This window comes from Geotrypetes seraphini, chromosome 6 (assembly GCF_902459505.1).
Source record: "Geotrypetes seraphini chromosome 6, aGeoSer1.1, whole genome shotgun sequence".
In the NCBI taxonomy this organism is placed as follows: domain Eukaryota; kingdom Metazoa; phylum Chordata; class Amphibia; order Gymnophiona; family Dermophiidae; genus Geotrypetes; species Geotrypetes seraphini.
The window spans coordinates 180,038,124-180,056,282 of record NC_047089.1 but is presented as its reverse complement, the minus strand read 5'-3'; the positions used below and the strand labels follow the sequence as shown (position 1 = coordinate 180,056,282).

General features: G+C 41.7%; 1 protein-coding gene across 6 annotated transcripts in view; it reads left to right on the top strand.

Moving 5' to 3' along the window:
- The window catches only part of KANSL3 (KAT8 regulatory NSL complex subunit 3), a 165,655-nt gene extending 150,668 nt beyond the window's left edge, over window positions 1-14,987 (top strand). For 5 of the 6 annotated variants that reach the window (XM_033947699.1, XM_033947698.1, XM_033947701.1 and 2 more), the window contains exons 19-20: window positions 1,985-2,142; window positions 13,906-14,987. In XM_033947699.1, the coding sequence (XP_033803590.1) occupies window positions 1,985-2,142; window positions 13,906-13,965 (218 nt within the window). In that variant the 3' untranslated portion in view covers window positions 13,966-14,987. Of the gene's footprint in view, window positions 1-1,984; window positions 2,143-11,247; window positions 12,642-13,905 lie in introns of those variants that run through there. The other variant, XM_033947703.1, reaches the window with a different exon arrangement.
- The last annotated feature ends 3,172 nt before the right edge of the window (window positions 14,988-18,159 follow it).

The following is an 18,159-nucleotide window of genomic DNA, read 5'->3' as shown; positions in this document are numbered from 1 at the left end:
CCCCTTAGCCACAAGAAATGCTACTCTATTTAGAACAATATGGGGAAAACACTGCAGTATCGCTGATAACCAGATTGAGAGGAAAAGTGCATGACAGTACTCTGAAACTATTAAAGGGAAGCAAGAAGCTATAATAGTTCCCTAATGAGGTTTAGGGGAGAAGGTAAACAAACTGTAAATAGGAATATGATTAATTTTGAATGTTCTCCAACAAGCAGGATGAACACCCACACAAATGGGTGACATTATCTGAGTGATACTGATAGTGATACAGGCTCTCTGCATGCAAGGAAAAACCCAGGAAACCATTTCTGAGCTTGCAGAGATATTCCCACATCCTTACCACTTCACAAAACACAGCAATCTGGTCACATTATGGAGGCTCTGTTATCGGAGCTTTTTTCTCAGTGGGGTTTATTTTTTTCCATATATTTATTTTTCAAACTATTTATAAAATTGTAGGCAAATTACAGAATCATATTCATAATTAAAACATGACTTACAAAACAAACATATAAAATGATATCATTAATGTAACATAGTAAATGATGGCAGATAAAGACCCGAGTGGTCCATCCAGTCTGCCCAACCATACATGCTCCTTAAATTAATCATTTAATTTAAATGGTCCTTTTTCTTAGATATTTCTTGGCCAGAAACCCAGAGCCCTGCCTGGTAATCTGCTTAGGTTCCATCTACTGGGGTCTCCACCAAAGCTCACTCCAGCCCATCTTAACCATCCCAGCCATTGAAACCCTCCACAGCCCATCCTCAACTGAATGTCCATAATGTAATCAGTCGTTGCTTGGCCTCTACTTCTTATCCTCAGTCTTTTCTCCTGTTCATAAGTTAGCCTCTCAAAGTTTTATACAAGCCTGTTATTTTTTTAATAATAATCCAACAATTTATTTTGTATTGGATCCCATAAACCTCTCTAAAAAATGTAGTCTTTAGTATCTGCTTAAATTCCAAAAGTTTGATACTAATCGCATATCATTCAAGAGGCCATTCCATAACTGAGGCCCCTTAATGTAAAAAATAGCATTCCTATATTCATCTAGATACACTGAATGGAAATAGGTGCATCCAATTTATTTACAGTTATAGATTGCAATAATCATGATTGATGATGAATATGGAGTGAGGAAACTAAAACCAGGGAAATCATTATTTATTGCTTGAAGACCAACATTAGGATTTTATAGCAAATATGAAACTTATTAGTAACCAGTAAAGATTAATTAACCCTTATTCTACATCCATAGTGCTTCTTGGTTCTGTCCAGTTAAAGAAATAAGTAATGTTGTGATGTGATCATCAATGCGTGCTTTCACCTCTCATTAATATCTTGATGAAATATCCAAAACACAACATTCTTTTGGTGAAATAGTGCTTTGGAGTTTATTTAAATATTACATACTTTAATTCCCATCAAATAAATATAGCAGTCTATTAAATTGTTAAAACCTAGGACCTTAACTAATATTATAGATAGTCTGATGCAAGCTGTGAGAGCATTCCATTTTATGCGGATGATTCATTCTGCTTGTTGATGGAGAAAGCAAAGTTGCTTACCTGTAATAAAGGTTCTCCATAAACAGGATAGATCATGCATACAACCCTACCTGATTTCTTTGAGGGTTAACATTTTTTTAACTTAGTATGGGATCTGGTTTGTTCTTGTGAAGGGATAAAGGCATGGGAATGCCCCACAAGCGCTTAGACAAGTTTCTAATTCTTATTAGTTTAAAGAGCCTAGTCTGGTGCCATCTGAATGATATCGCCCACTTGTATGTCTGATCTATCCTGCTATCTATGGAGAACTTCTGTCACAGGTAAGCACCTTTGCTGTATCTTCTTTGAAAAATATTTATACTGAAATTGATATCACCTTCTGTTGATGATTACCACTGTTGCCTTTTCAGTGGCAGAGATAATTACTTTCAAACCCCAACAGAAGTTCTCTTATCTCTTCCACAATTAGGTCTTCCAGGCTTAAAGGCACCAACCACTATCACTGTGACACTGAGGGGACAGCCCAGCCGTGTTACCTCTCTCAGCCAAGCAAACATAGGAATCATGCAACCCAAAGCTGAAAATCCTGCACAGCATCTACTGCCAGTGCAGAATCAGGTGTCTCAGGTAACAAACACAGCCATCGCCAGGCAGCTCAGACAAGTACACACAATCCAATCAGACATCATAGGTAAAATGCGCACAGTATGTACAGCCAGATATCTCAGCTAATAATACTTGCAAATATTCCATTCTTAGCCAGTGTAGAGCAGTATCCATAGCCAGTGCAAACTTATCTTCACAAGATGCAGACAATACACACAATCAGTTCAGGATTATGCTCATCATTTATGAACAAACACAGCATCTTGAGTGCAACACTGAGATTTATTTAGTTATGGGGCAGCAAGCCTGATGGGTTATTTGTGGCATCTGGTCAGTGTTAAACTCTTTGATTTTTGCAGCTATTGAGAACTTAACTACATAAAAGGTGTATCTAAATAAAGAATTCAGGGTTTTTTTTTGTATGTGGGAGATATTACAACAAATTTTTAGAGCCAAAAGAGAATTCTTCAGAAAGTGGAAGAAGGATCTGATTGAAAATAATTGTAAGGTAACAACAAACAGCGGAGGTCCAAAATAGTGTTGGTGTGCAATTTTATTCATCAAATCACAAAAACTTGTGCGATGGCTCAACATGCACATGTTTCGGCAGGAGCTTCTGTTGACCAAACTGTGATAATTTATCTGATGTAATTAAATCATAACACAACCATGAAGATAGCTTATACGCACTTCCCATACCAAACTTTGAAAAAGGTGCTAATAAGGAGTCAGAGACTTGAAAAGAAGATTGCGCTGGAAGCAAAAACTTTTCAAGGTACAGTATATTAAAAGCAAGAAGTCAGAGAATCAATTGGACTGCTAGACGACCGAGGGATAAAAGGGGCATTCAGGGAAGACAAGGCTATAGCAGAGAGATTAAATAAATTATTTGCTTTGATCTTCACCAAGGAAGATGTGAGGGAGTTACCAGTACAAGAAATAGTATTCAATTCTAATGAACCAGAGAAACTCAAACAAATCTCTGTAACACTGGAAGATGTAATGGATCAATTTGATAAATTGAACAGTAGCAAATCGCCTGGACTGGATGGTATACATCCTAGAGTACTGATAGAATTGAAAAATGAACTTGCAGAGCTGCTGTTAATAATTTTTCTCTAAAATCCAGCATAGTATTGGAAGACTGGAGGGTGGCCAATGTGATGACAATTTTTTAAAAGGGTTCCAGAGGTGATCTGGGAAATTATAGACATGTGAGTCTGACATCGGTGCTGGGTAAAATGGTAGAGACTATTATATTATAAAGAGCGAAATGACAGAACTTATATATAACAAGCTTCCAAGTTTGGCTGTGTAGCTTAATAATCACACATCAATATACAACTCTCTTCATAAATAATGTGTGATCTTAAATTATCACTTAGCAATTTTCAGCTATTCCTGGATCATTGGATAGTGATGCAGTAATCCTTCATATCTTCTTAAGGAAAAACTGCTTAAATCGTCATCGATCCATTTTTCAATGTTTTAATAATTATTTTGTATTTTTTAAATCTTATTTAAAGTATTTAAAAATCTTAAACTAAGGCACTTATCTTTTAAGTTACGTTCTTAGTTGTACCTCTGTCGGCTGGGGAATCTTGCCGATATGTTTTGCCCCTTGAACTGTATCAAGGCCGTCCCCATTGAAGCAACGTGTGTGATAGTAAATGAGGACGGCCTTGGTACAGCCCAAGGGGCGAAACATGTTTGCAAGATTCCCCAGCCGACAGAGCTACAAATAAGAGCCGTAACTTAAAAGATAAGTGCCTTAGTTTAAGAATTTTAAATACTTTAAATAAGATTAAAAATTTTCTTAAACCCAGTTCCAAGGAGGGAACTACAGCCTGTCCAGTGTCTTGCCAAAACTAATTTAGCCGCCACAAAGAAAAAAGTAGCAAATCTATATAGTTTTTGCGATATCCCCAAAAGTCTAACATGTAAAAGGCAAGTATCCAAAAAATGGGGATAACTGATACCCAAAATATCTCCCAAGGTTTGTAATAAGTGAGCCCAAAATGAGGCCAGCAAGGGACATGCCCACCATATATGCAGAAAGGTACCTCGCTGACTACATTTCTTCCAGCATAAAGCCGAAGAACTTGGGAAGATTTTAGAGAGGCGGACTGGCGTAATATATCACTGATAGAAAATCTCATACCCATTCTCCACCAGGGACACAGACACTGAAACCTGAAAAAGTATCCTATAAATACCCTCCCATTGTTCACCTGAATAGGACTGTTCCAAAAGTGGCTCCCAACATGCAATGACACTACAAATTGGATCCCTTCGGAGTAATAAAGCCATACAATCTACCCAGGCACCCACGCTGAGTGGCCTTAGGTAATGCTTGTTCCAAATGTGTTTCCCCCAGTAGCAATTCCTCTCTCCCATGGGAACATAAAAAATTCTAAAGTTGGAAGAATGCATTATCCCCCCAGAATTGGCCTATAGTGTGAAGTGATAATATAGCCCAGTGGGGGCCCAAAAGGTCTATCGCGATTGACCAGTAGATCGTGAAAGCAACGCAAGTCAATAGACTTGCATTGCCGTAAAGAGGACGCAGAAGCGCTGGGCCGAGCAGCCTTCCCCACCTGACGTCAATTCTGATGTCGGAGAGGAAGTTCCGGGGCAGCCAATCGCTGCCTAATCCAGGGTTTTTGTGGGCCCCCACCCATGTTCCCACTATCTGTATCTGAGCCGCCTGATGGTAAAGGGCAAAATGAGGGACCCTCGTACCACCTCTCTGTCTCACTTGATACAACAATGCCCACTTAACCCTAGGTGATTTCTTTTTCCAAATATAGAAAAAGATCTTACAATTAAGCAAATAAAAAAAACGCTTAGGAATAACAACTGGTATAGCCGTAAATAGGTAAAGAAATTTGGGCAGCACTATCATCTTGACTGCATTTATCCAACCAAGCCAAGAGGTACTAAGACCCTCCCTGCGATCTAAATCAGCAAAAATTTCACTGCTTGGAAAATTGCATTCATACAAGATCGAAAGTGAGCTTTTAAAATTCACTCAAAGATATTGTATACATGTAGATGCCCATTTAAACGGAAACTGAGCCTGAAGATTAGTAACCTCCGCTGGAGGAAGGGTAAGGTTAAGGATCTCGGATTTCATCATATTAATTTTGAATCCAGCGACCAAACTATACCCATCTAAAACATCTATAATCCCCTTCAAAGAAATGTCCAGCCTTGTTAGTGTAAGCAAAATGTAATCCGCAAATAATAAAATACGATGATCCACTGAGTGTATAGGCATTCCCTTCACCTCTAGCGAAGATCGAATCAAACAAGCCAAAGGCTGCATTGACAGGGCAAAAAGCAAAGGGGATAGAGCACTACCCTGTCTAGTACCGCGAAAAAGCTTAAACGCATCTAGATATTGACCATTAATTTTCAAGGCCAAAAGAGGCTGACGATACAGAGCTTTAATCCAATTCAAATAAGGGCCTGAAATACCCACCTTACCCAAGACTGCCATCAGATAGAGCCAATAGACCCTATCAAATGCTTTCTCCATATCTAAAGAGAGAAAGAGCGTTGGAATGTTTTTTGTTCGTGTAATATTAATTAAATGTAATGCTCTTCGAATATCTGAAGCTTTCCGGCCCCATATAAATCCTGATGGTCAGGGTGTACTATAGACCCCACCACTTGCTGTAAGTGGGCAGCTAAGATCTTTGTATAGATCCTATAATCTGCATTTAAAAGTGATAGTGGCCTATAAGAGCTACAGAGCTGAGGATTTTTCCACGGTTTAAGGATCAGAATAACCAGCTAGGCGCCATGGATATGGAAGCACAGTTTTCTCCGTAATATCATTGTACACTCTGACCAATAAGGGAGCTAAAGAACTAGTAAAACACTTATAAAAGCTATTGCCAAAGCCATCCAAACCAGGGTCCTTTGAATGGGGCAGGTCCTTAATCACCCACAAGACCTTATCTATTGTGACAGGGTGATAGGCTGGAGTGCACCTCAGTAAATCAACTTTTCCCAAAAAATGTTGTAAAACAGACTCATTTGAGGAAACCTCTGGAGAATACAGAGTCTTAAAATATTGTAAAAATTTGTGATTAATTACATTAACATCCGAGGATATTTCCCCCTACTATCAGAAATAGCAGTAATATAATGTTCTCCCTCCATTTCCTCAGTGTATGTGCTAATAATCTGCTACCTTTGTTATTGAATTCAAAATTAGTCTGTTTAAGCGTATTTAATTGAACTGAGAGATCTGCCAAAGCTTCAAACCCACCCCATTTGTCCATTCCTGTTCTTAGTTCCAATTCCAAAGATCTAATTTGGGCCCTCAGCTGAGATTCGCAAGTCCTTTTCTCCTTTGTCAAATGGCCTGTAGCAAAATCACATTACCCCTCATTACTGCCTTTAAGGTTTCCCAAAGCACAAAAAGAGTAATGTCAGGTGTATCATTAACCGCTAAAAAAAACTTTTAAATTGCACTTTCAGAGAAGAAATATTATCTGCTTCTAACAAAAGCACCTCATTAAGTTGCCAATAACACCGGCCAGAAAAGGGGGTGGCAGAAGAAAGCACCATGGTATTGGGAGCATGATCTGACCAAGTAGCCTTATGAATTGAAGTATCTAACACTAAACTCACCATAGACGAGACACCCAGCTATAGGTCTATATGAGAAGAATATAAATGTGTAGAAGAAAAACAAGTATAGTCCTGTTCTCCCGGATAGCTAGCCCGCCAAATATCAAATAATCCCCATTGATTCAAAAAGCTAAGAAGCTTAACATGATCTCGCTGTTCCAAATAAATGTTTAAGTAATAAATCAATAGTCAGTTTACATGATAGGCACCAAAAGGTGATTACAGAGCAGTGTGCCGAGTGAGGGAAACAGTCAGAGGCTAGCAGTCTGAAAATGGTCCATTCCATTCTGACCTTGGTACATTAATCTTGATCTTTTATAGAATCTTACATAGTTATTTTGATTGGTGGATACTGAGTTATTCTGATTGGTTGTTACACTTTGATATTGCTGATTGGTTGTCCTGACAGGTAACTTTGGGTCATTTCAAGACTTGGGTGGTGTAAAAAATGACTTCCCTATCTCTCATGACAGGGTGTTCTTGGTCCTTACTCCCAGATGAGCTGGACATTGACCACTCCCTTCCTAGTGACTTCTCTTGCTTCTTGGATATTGTGGTTATCAGTTCCTTCAGTTTGTTGTGTACTTAGGACATATTAGGTATTTTCAGCCACCGCCCTGTAACTATCTTGTTAGGGCGTGTCATGTTGACCTGCTGTAGACGGTTATCTTGTAACCAGTACTTCACCATTAGAAATTTCCCCAGTAGCAGGCTGGCAGCTGTCAGAATCTGGGTTAGAGATGAAATCTTTTATAGAATCCACTAGTCGTTAAGCCCGTTACATTAACGGGTGCTAGAATATAGGTCTGTCTTTGTCCCCCCTCCATTTCTCTGTGCAATGCTGTCTCTGCTTTCTTCCTCACTTTGCCCTCTCCAGCTGTAACATTACTGCCTTGCTTTTTCTCCCTGCAAGCAGCTCTCTTTCTCATCCCCAGTCTCTTTGCTCTTTTTCTCTTCTTGCAGGGGTCTCTGCTCTCCTGTTTTCTCTGTATGCTCCTGATCCTGTGTTTCCCTGTAGGTGTCTCTTCCCTTTTTTTTTTTTTTAATTCCTTCTTCAGTCTCAGTTATTATTTCTCTGAACATTCCCTTCCTCAGTGTGTACAACTGCATCTCTCTTGCCCTCTAAGCCCATGCTGCAAGTGGCTGTGCATGTCGATCCTGCTCCCCTTTCACTGACCCTTGCGACTGCATCATTTCTGTTCTGCTGGCTGGGTTTCCATGGCAACCCTGCTCGCTAATGCCCTGAACTTGCGCTTGGTTTTCACTTACAGTGATCGTGGTCTCCTTGCTCCGCCTTTTCATTGTCAACCGGGAGCCATCACAAAAAGGACCTTTGTAAGGGCGGAAGTACTGTGTGGGGCTGCGATTCAGTTCAGCTGCCAGAGCTGTTTGGGTCCGCGATTCACTTTTCGCTTGTTGGAGTAGTGTGTGGGACCTTTGTAAGGGCGGAAGTACTCCCTGTTCCCTGCTCACCTTGCCTTAGTGTATTTTTAAGTTGAAAGTCACAGCGGCGGATAAAACAAAAGTATGGGAAAGCATCACGCATGCAGTTTTGGAAGCTTCGGTCTGCCCTGTTCCCTGCTCCACCTTAGTGTATTTTTAAGTTGAAAGACGCAGCTGCAGCTCCTCTCAAGATCCCCAACTGCATCGGACTTCCGACGCAGGTGTGGATCGTGAGAGAAGCCGCTGCCACATCTTTCAACTTAAAAATACACCAAGGCAAGGAGCAGGGCAGACCAAAAAACAGCATGGAACAGAACCCTAAGCGCACATGCGCATTCCTTCCTGCGGGAGACTATAGCGCACGGAAAATGGAACACGTGGCGCAAGTGTGCATGCGCACTTAGTGTTTTATTATTATAGATATTTTATACTTGGCCTGTTGTATTGCAGGCCTTGTCCTTTGGTCATTGGTCTCATACTATGGTCCTCTCTCAGGTTCCACAAGGGCCTGTGCTAGGACCACTGTGTTTTGTTTTTTTAAAAAAAACATATTTATCAGTGATGTAGAGATGGGATTAACTAGTGAAATGATTAAAATTGCTGATGAGACAAAGTTAAAATCACAAGAGGACTGTGAAAAATTGCAAGAGGACCTTGGAAGACTGGGCATCAAAATGGCAGATGAAATTTGTGGATTGAATTGTGGCCGGTTTGATCAGTTTACTGCTGTATTTGTCTGTTGGAAAACTTTAATAAAAATGTATTGAAATAATGTGAGCAAGTACAAAGTGAGGCATGTGGGAAAGAGAAACCTGAACTATAGCTATGTGTGATGCAGGGTTCCATGTTAGGAAAAGGATCTAGGTGTCATCGTTGAAGATACATTGAAACCCTCAGCTCAGTGTACAGTGGCAGCTAAGAAAGCAAATAGAATGTTAGGAAAGGAATGGAAACAAAGATGAAAATGTTATAATGCCCTTGCATCACTCTATGGTACGGCTGCAACTCAAATACTGTGTGCAGTTGTGATCGCCATATCTCAAAAAAGATATAGCGGAATTAGGAAAAGTACAGAGAAGGGGTGACAAAAATGATAAAAGGGATGGGATGACTTCCCCATGAGGAAAGGCTAAAGCAGCTAATAATAATAATAACTTTATTTTTTCTATACTACCATAATCTTGCGACTTCTATGCGGTTTACAGTGAAGAGAGCTGGACAATCAGCAAATTACAGAGTACAAATAGGGAAGATGTCACTGAACAGTCAGTGATTACAGAGTACAATTAGTGAGAACACAATATCAACATGTTACAGTGAAGCGGGCTGGACAGTCGCAAATTCCAGAATACAGTTGGCTAAGATGTCACTGAACAGTCAGTGGAAACAGAATACAATTAGTGAGAATACACAGTATCAACATATTGTTAATAAGTTTTAGAAGGGGTATCTGACTAGGAGATAAATCTATCAAACAGAGCTGTCTTAATTTCTTTCCAAAATGCGCCGTAGGTCGACCCGGCTCTGCTGATGTAATTGCCCAGCCAGGTCTGCTGTTTGCTAGCTTGAAACTTAAAGGTTCTGTCCAGAAAGGACCTATATTTGCAATCAATGATCTTTGGATAGGCAAAAATATTGCGATTTCTGGTTGTCCTCGTGGGAATGTGCAGTTCGAAATGTGGTAAGAGATAGGTAGGGGCCATTCCCCACACCAATTTAAAGCAAAAGCAAGAGAATTTGAATATTATTCGTGCCTCAGTTGGTAACCAGTGTAGCAGTTTGTAGTAGGGACTAATGTGTTCCCTTTTTTTCAGTCCGAATATTAAGCGGACGGCCGTGTTTTGCACTATTCTTAATTTTTTCACAATTTTTTTTTTAGGTATACCCACATAAATGATGTTGCAGTAGTCCAGGGTTGATAGAATCAATGACTATACCAGTAGTCTGAAAGATAGAGGGTCGAAATATTTTTTGATGGTTTTTAATTTCCATAGTGCAAAGAAGCACTTTTTTGCCACCATGTTCATGTGTTCGGTCATACTCAAGTGGGTGTCTAAAGTGACTCCTAATATTTTTATAGTTTTTGATATTGGGTGATCGTGACTGTTTAGGTGTATTGATGTTATAGTGATTTTGTCCTTTGGGCTAGCCAAGAAAATTTTTGTCTTTTCAGTGTTAAATTTCAATTTAAAGTTGATAGTCCATTGTTCAATTTCAGTCATGATATGGGAAATGTGTTTTAAAGTTTCATTGGTCGCGTTATTCAGGGGAATTAAAATAGAGATATCATCAGCATATATGTAGTATTTTAGGTTTAGCTTTTGTAATAGGTGTCCTAGAGAAGAAATGTAGATATTAAATAAGGTGGGTGATAGTGGGGAGCCTTGAGGTACTCCCGAAGGGTTTTTCCAAGGAGTATTTCCCATTGCAGATCACTTGATATGATCTTTTAGTTAAAAAACCCTAAACTAGTTCCAAACTCTTCCCGTAAGCCCCATTGCGTCTAGGCAATGTAGCATTATTTCATGATCCACTAGGTCAAATGCACTGCTAAAATCTAGTTGTAAGATCAGAGCACTGGTACCTCTACTAAAGAAACAGGATTACTGGGCTTTATGGACCTTTGGTCTGTCCCAGTATGGCAATTCTTATGTTCTTATTCCTGCAAGTATTTTAGAAAAGGCTCTCTGTTGGCAGATCCTTTTTAAAGATACCATTGGAACAGAGAACGTCCTGACCAGGACCTCTCAATTCCAATCTGTATGTTCTATGTAAATTGGGGCTTCACCTACCTGGATAAGCTTGACAAGGTAAAACAATTTAAGATGGAGTCTTCCATACTCCATATACAATGTATCCTAAGAAAGGAGCTACTCATTCCCTAGATGCATGTGTCAGTCTAGCAAATATTTGTCTTTCAAACTGTGATAAAGGCAAGAAACTAGATGATAAATATGTCACAAAGGCATAACTGACTTCTTAACTGCAAGAAAAGAGTGATGATTCACGCCCAAGATTTTTTTCTTGTGTGATTTGCAGAAGCATAGAAACAGTTATGACAAATGAATGCTGTAAGACAAGGAGATGTGATGACGAGCCAGTGTTTTGAATTTGAAGCCTCCAATCAGATGTGGTTCTTCCAAAATTTAGCTCTGAACTCTATGGCAGTTCCTAGATGGAATCTACAGCAAAGACTTTGCCATCAGCATTAATTGCAACCAGAACCTGTTGCTAAGCATGGACAGTTTGAATGTGGTGCCATTTCTTAAAATACTTACAAAGGACTTGCAAGATTGTGCATGTATTTGCAGGCACATTCAGCAGGAATATTACAAAGAAACTGCAAAACTACACTGGCTTTATGTGGGGTGTTGGAAGTACCAGACTTTGTAAAACTGAGTTCCAAACCTGAAATCTTTGGGTTTGAGGTGGTTTAAACCGGAAATCTTTGGGTTTATGAGGGTTTTTAAGGTCCAAAGAATAAAGTTGCTCCTTCATTTGTTCTTCAAAACCCCAGGTCTAAGTAACCAGTTTGCTTATACATAATTCAAAGAACTGTAAATGCTGAAAATGAAATGTTTTGAAATACACGTATTCCCTTGTAAAATAAGATGTACACATATATTTTAAATCTTTCTTGCCATTTCTCCTGGACATTCTGTGAATATTCCAGTCAAATTCATGGTGGTTTTAAAATCACTGTTTATATATCCGTTTACATATGTAAATTAGCTTTTGTGCATGTAAATACCACCCAACTTTGTATATTAATAAACAGATATGAAGAATTACTATATATTGAAAATATCTACACTATGCTGTGCAGAGACTTGGCTCAACAGTATTTCAATTATTTATATTATAAGCAAAGTCAACATTCAGGCAAAATGGCATAACAGAAAGCTTTTGGATCCTGGAGGGTATAAACCTGTTCAGAAAGAGTTTCTCCCACACTGATGACATCTTGATGCAACAAGAAGAGGGAGTGGGGTGGTAACTACAGAAATATTGTTTCACCCATGAGGGAGAAGTTGTCATCTTCTTTTTTTTCTCTGCTATAAATGTATTTAGTTTTTTAAAATAGAAATCTTGATAAACGGTATATTAAGAGAAGACTAAAATAACACTAGATAATAAAAAGTATCGTGCATGTTTAAAATTATGGCAGCGGAGGGAGCAATCGCAGAGTCCTGCCATCGAGACGGCCCCTCCAAAACTGCCCTGCCAAAATACATTTTCAGGCCAAAAACCAACATCAGAGTTTACATTCCTTTAGAAAGAAATGCAAGAACAACTGAGTTCCACCCTCCAAATAACCTCTATCCAGGAATTAGCTTGAGCTAGAGGTCTGCACGGGAACGGGGATCGCGGGAATCCCGCGGGTCCCGCGGGTTCCCCCCTGGCCCATGGGACTCCCACGGGGATGCCCCCCTGACCCACAGGGATGAAAACAGGCCTACCTAAATTCTGGTGATGCAGGCATGCAGCTTACAAGTCCGGCGTCGCAGCAGAAACAGCCATGCTGAGCAGTAAGCTCAGCACGTATACAGCTGAAAGCCTTGCTTGCTGATTGGTCTGGCGGGGCAGAATCTTGGAGAGAGCAAGACCAGAAGGCTTTGAGCATGCGCAAATGCTCAAAGCCCAGACCAGCCCAGCACAGGGAAGAGGGAGGATTTCCCTCGCACCGCCCAGCCCAGCCCAGGCGAGGGATGATCTTCGGGCACTGGCACTGGCATGTCCTGTGCATTGGTGCCGGTGCCCAATCGGGTAAGCGATGTCTTTGCGGTGCTGGGGGGGATGTAGGATCACGGGGGAGGGGGTGACGCGAGCAGGGGGGTGGGGGAGGATGCCGGTTCGCAGGCCAAAAGAGGGAGTAAGCGGGGGGTGGCGGGAGGAGGTTATAGCAGCATGCAGGGTATACGCGTGTGCATGCTATATAGATTTTTTTTTTTACAGCAATGCTTTGTTCCCGCGCGCTATATGCGTATGCATGTTATACACGTATGCGCGTTATATGTGTGAAAATACGGTAAATTTGAGAGTATTTATTTACATTTCTTTAAGCTATGTATGGGTAATTGTAATAACGGTGAAGATCCTCCCTCGCACCGCCCAGCCCAGGTGAGGGAGGATCTTCGGGCACTGGCACGTCCTGTGCATTGGTGCTGGTGCCGGTGCCCAATCGGGTAAGCGATGTCTTTGCGGTGTCGGGGGGATGTAGATCGCGGGGGAGGGGGGAGGATGCCGGTTCGTAGGGGGGATGCCGGATCGCAATGAGAAAATAAAAAATTGTATAACGCGCTCACACATATAACGCGCATGATTATACTTGGTTTGTAAAATTGTGTATAACGCGCGCGTTATATGCGTGAAAATACGGTAATTTTTTGTTGCTTTTCCAATTTTATATAATTTAAATTATAAAGAGCCGCAATAAACAGTTGTTCCATTTAGTGTTCCACAAAAAACATTTGCTTCATTTAGTGTGCCAGAGCTACAAAAGTTTGAGAGACATTGCTGTAGGGTAACATAGTACAAAGTAATTTTATTATTTTGTTGGACTTTCACCTGTTTTACAGCTTTGTGGCTCAAAGGGGGCATAAAAAGAGGAGGATGATCACCGAAAGCATAGAGAGAAGGAATTACAATTTTCTATTTATGTCTATGAGAATTAATTATTTCTGTTTCATTTCTTAGGAACCAACATTGACCCTCTGTGTAATGTCTGATGCAAAACTGGGCACATACAATACGTGACTTTCTGCTTCTCAAACTAGTATCTGCTAATATGTCTGAGGGGACAGTGACCTTTAGTAACTCCAGTTCAGCATTCACCATGGTGTTCTCCATGGTGGAACCTGCCCTATGGTCTTCTGAAGCAATACTCTTGTCACCTATATTTACTGTAACCACCTATATTTACTGTAAGTCATAAAGCAATTGAAGTCGGAGTCCTGAACACAGATGCATCATTGTCTGGTATTTATGCTTCTGGTGTAAAAGAAGCTAGACAGAATGAACCTCTTCTGTAAGAAAGCATAACATTTCACCTTTGCTAGTGTGTTCTAACAGTCATGTAACTATGTCATATACCTATGCCTAAGCTTCACAGACAATGATATAACCATTGCTTCACTCATAACAAACTCAGGATCCCAAGGATCCATACCTAGATAGAAGCATTAGAAAGTTACTGGTTATGACAACAGTGACTGATGCGCAAAACAAAAAGACCCAATGTTCCACAGAAAAAGGAATCTGAGAATCTCGGAGAGAGTGAGACCAGAAGGCCTTGAGTATGTGGGAATGGAGCAGCACTGGTAGCCTCGGGGAGGGGGGGAAGGAGGAGGTGGAACGAATCAAAACGAGTTTCCTTTACTTCCTGTGTGGAAACTCGCTTTGATATACGAGCAATTTGGTTTACGAGCATACTTCTGGAACGAATTATGCTTGTAAACCAATGTTCCGCTGTATTTGTTCCCACCAGTGTAAAAGCATAAGGCCGCTAATTATTTAAAAGTACCAGAATGCTAACTAGTAAGAGACATCAATATAGAAAATAATGCTTTAATTGAGTGAATTAGGTGAGGGAACAGTATTGTGCCCTGATGGTTCCTTAAGAGTCGTGGTACTTTAGCTAGATTGTGAGCCTTCAGGACAGATAGGGAAGTTCTAAGTACCTGTATTTTATAGTAAACCACTTAGATCTGTAATATGCTTAAGCGGTATAGCAAATGTTAATAAAACATAGTATCTGCTTCAGATGTGACCAAGCACAATACACATATTTTATTATTATTACTATTAAGAACCTCTTAATTGAAGGGTATTTTAATAAATTTTTACTTATCAGGACGGGAAGCTCTTCTCTTACTGCCTAAGAGAGGAATTTTCATCCTGTGGCATTTCTCATGAACTTGTATCCAGGTAAATAGCAGCCCCTAGATAATAATTACACTGCCAATGCCACAATCTCTGCTCTCCTATTTTGTGCCAATTACCTTCCTTGCCAGCATGTAGTCCTACATCCCAGTCATCACAGGCCAGGATAGATATAGTGAGCTGTCACCTTCCCTGCAGCAAATCCTTAGTGCACAGACCCACTATCTTAGACCTATCACCATCAACACTCCCCCCCCCCCCAATAACCTCAAAATTACACTGACAAATGCAAGGTCCTTAAACGACAAAGACATTATACTAAATGATCTCCTCGCAGACAATAACTGGTACATCTTCCTAATTACCAAACCTAGCTTAAAGACAATGACAGAGCTTCCTTGGGTATGCTGAGGCGGGTTGAGAGGTCTGGCCGAGAACCTGCGTTGGTAAGAAGACTGTTGCCTGTAGGGGCGAGCAGATGGAGTCTTCTTTTTAGGTTTGATCAGAGTGTCCCACCTGGTCTCGTGTGCCGAGAGCTTCTGGGTGGTCGAGTCCAGGGATTCTCCGAAGAGTTCATCACCCAGACAAGGTGCGTTAGCCAGGCGGTCCTGGTGGTTAATGTCTAGGTCAGAGACTCTCAGCCATGCCAAACGGCGCATGGCCACCGCCATGGCAGATGCGCGAGAGGTCAGCTCAAATGAGTCGTAGATGGAGCGAACCATGAATTTCCTGAGTTGGAGGAGGCTAGAAATATGTTGCTGGAAAAGAGGAACCTTACGTTCAGGAAGATATTTCTGTAAGGAGGAGAGCTGTTGCACCAGATGCTTCATGTAGAAGGAGAAGTGGAAGGTGTAGTTGTTGGCTCTATTGGCTAACATGGCATTTTGGAAAAGGCGCTTACCAAATTTATCCATGGTTTTTCCCTCTCTGCCAGGAGGGGTGGAGGCATATACTCTGGAACCCTGAGATTTTTTCAAGGTAGATTCCACCGGAGGGACTCGTGGGGCAATTGAGGTTTATCAAACCCTGGGATTGGGATAACCCGGTATAAGCTATCCAATTTATGAGGGGCTCCAGGAACCGTGAGGGGAGCTTCCCAGTTTTTATAGAAAGTTTCCCGTAAGATGTCGTGGACGGGCAACTTCAAAAATTCTTTGGGAGGTTGCTCAAAGTCTAGGGCATCGAGGAAAGCCTGAGACTTTTTAAGAGTCGGACTCCAAGGGAATGGAAAGAGCTGCTGACATCTCCCTAAGGAATTTGGAGAAAGAGGATTGCTCTGGTTTGGAGACGGTGTCGGTCATGGAGGGTTCTTCATCGGTTGATGAAGCGTCCTCCTCGGTACCGTGAGGGGAGTCTTCCCACAAATCTGGGTCCCTAACGTCGGGGTGCGTACGTTTGGATATCGGTGTGGAGGGCTCGGCATGGCGGGTCTTTGAAAGAGATTTGCCTGAGCGCACCGAGGCGGTACCGGGTGAGGAAGACCGATGTCGTTCCTGGGACAGTATTAATCGGTACCGAGGGGGTCGACACCGATGGGACAGTGTGAGGCTCGGACCGGTCCTGTACCGGAAGGTGCAGTGCCAGCAACGCCGGCAACAGTTGTTGGAGCTGTTGTTGCAGCTGCTCCTGTAACTGTGTTTGGAGTATGGCCGCGATGCGGTCGTCCAGGGGAGGCACCGGTACCGCTTTTTTCTTCTTCGGTACCATAGGTGCCGTTCTACGCTCCGGCGATAAGGAGGCCGATGATGAGGCACTCACCGAGATCGGAGCGGAGTGTTTGTGGGGCCGGTGCGGCGCTGGGAGGGCCGGTGTCGCAACAGTGGCAGGAGGGCGCTCAAGGGAAGTGGGAGGCTTCTTAGCCGGCTTACCTGGGCCCAACGACCCCGAGGAAGGGTCCGGTGGTGTCGATGTCGTCGGTGCCGACTTTTGTGGTGCCGTCGACGTCGCAGCCGGTTCCATAGCAGATCCGGTACCAAACAAAATATTTTGCTGGATCTGCCGATTTTTCAAAGTACGCTTTTTAAGCGTAGCACAGCGGGTGCAGGTGTCAGCCCGATGCTCTGGACCCAAGCACTGGAGGCACCAATTGTGTGGGTCGGTGAGGGAGATCGGGCGTGCACACCGCTGGCACTTCTTAAAACCCGGTTGAAGGGGCATGAAGGGAAACACGGCCTCCGGCAAAATTGAATCCGGAGGCCTGTATGGTGGCAACAGGCCCCGCCGGGGCCGGCCTGAAAAAATAAAGAAAACTCGACGTTTTTTTTTGTTTTTTTTTAAACAAAAATAAAGGGAATCCGATAAGAAAAAAGGAAAAAAGAGAGAAAATACGCGAGCGGGAAGGCAAAAATTAGTTTTTCAACGACCGTTGAAAACACCTGCGTCTTCACTCCGCGGAAACGAAGAAACTGGGGACCACGCACTCCTCCGTCGGGCGGGAAGGCACTCGCGCATGCGCGGTGCGGCCAACTAGAACTTTCTAGTTAAAAAGGTCCGTACCAGGGCTCCGTCGGTGACGTCACCCATGCGTTAAGAATATGCTGCCTGCTTGTCCTGGGATAATTAACATTATAATAATCAAGAATACTTAAAATGGATGACTCCACTAACAGACAGAATGAAGCTTAATGAAAGTATTTCTTAATAGTGTAAAATTTCCAGAGCACAGCAAAGCATTTCTTCAATAACAGATCAGTATGATGTTCTAAAGCAGGGGTCTCACAGTCCCTCCTTGAGGGCCGCAATCCAGTCGGGTTTTCAGGATTTCCCCAATGAATATGCATGAGATATATGTGCATGCACTGCTTTCAATGCATATTCATTGGGGAAATCCTGAAAACCCGACTGGATTGCAGCCCTCGAGGAGGGACTTTGAGATCCTTGTTCTAAAGTGAGATGTTTATCTATAGTCACTCCCAATTTTGCATGAGGTAAAACTTTTTATAGTTTATAAATCTTTCCTTTTGGCTAAGTCTTAATAATACTATTGTCATTTATAGCTAAAGAGACATATGATCAAGAAACTGTTTTATTTTTGTGATTATGATAAACATACCGAGGGCCTCAAAATAG